General features: G+C 70.5%; 1 protein-coding gene across 1 annotated transcript in view; it reads left to right on the plus strand.

The window, feature by feature from the left end:
• LOC104501545 (retinitis pigmentosa 1-like 1 protein) overlaps window positions 1-376 on the plus strand; it is a gene marked incomplete at its 3' end in the record, with an annotated part of 3,127 nt that overhangs the window by 1,376 nt on the left and 1,375 nt on the right. The window contains exon 2 of the mRNA XM_010145372.1: window positions 11-239. Within this exon, the coding sequence (XP_010143674.1) occupies window positions 11-239 (229 nt within the window). The remainder of the gene's footprint in view (window positions 1-10; window positions 240-376) is intronic.

Below are 376 nucleotides of genomic sequence, written 5' to 3' on the forward strand. Positions count from 1 at the left end.
GCGGCCCCAGGAACCGGCGAGGGATGAGCAGGAGGGTCCCATGGGGCAGCCTCCGCAGGCACCCACAGACACCCCTGGGCAAGGGGACAGCCAGGAGCCCACCGAGACTCCGCAGGAGCCGTGGGAGGCGCAGGATGAGGGCGCTGACGATGAGCTCGACTCGGAGCGGGGACAACCAGAGAGCAGCAGCACCGGCCCTGAGGAGCTTCAGCGGGAGCCAGGGGACATCAGGGAGAGCGGTGAGTCAGCAGAGGAGGACGGTGGGGGACTGGGAGAGCTGGAGGAGGCAGCGGGGACGGGCAGGAGGGTGGAGCTGGAGGACACGCTGCCCGACAGCACGCCCTTGCACCTCTACGAAGGGGAGGGGCCGGCTGCG

Source organism: Buceros rhinoceros, unplaced genomic scaffold (genome assembly GCF_000710305.1).
Source record: "Buceros rhinoceros silvestris isolate BGI_N320 unplaced genomic scaffold, ASM71030v1 scaffold26050, whole genome shotgun sequence".
NCBI lineage: Eukaryota > Metazoa > Chordata > Aves > Bucerotiformes > Bucerotidae > Buceros > Buceros rhinoceros.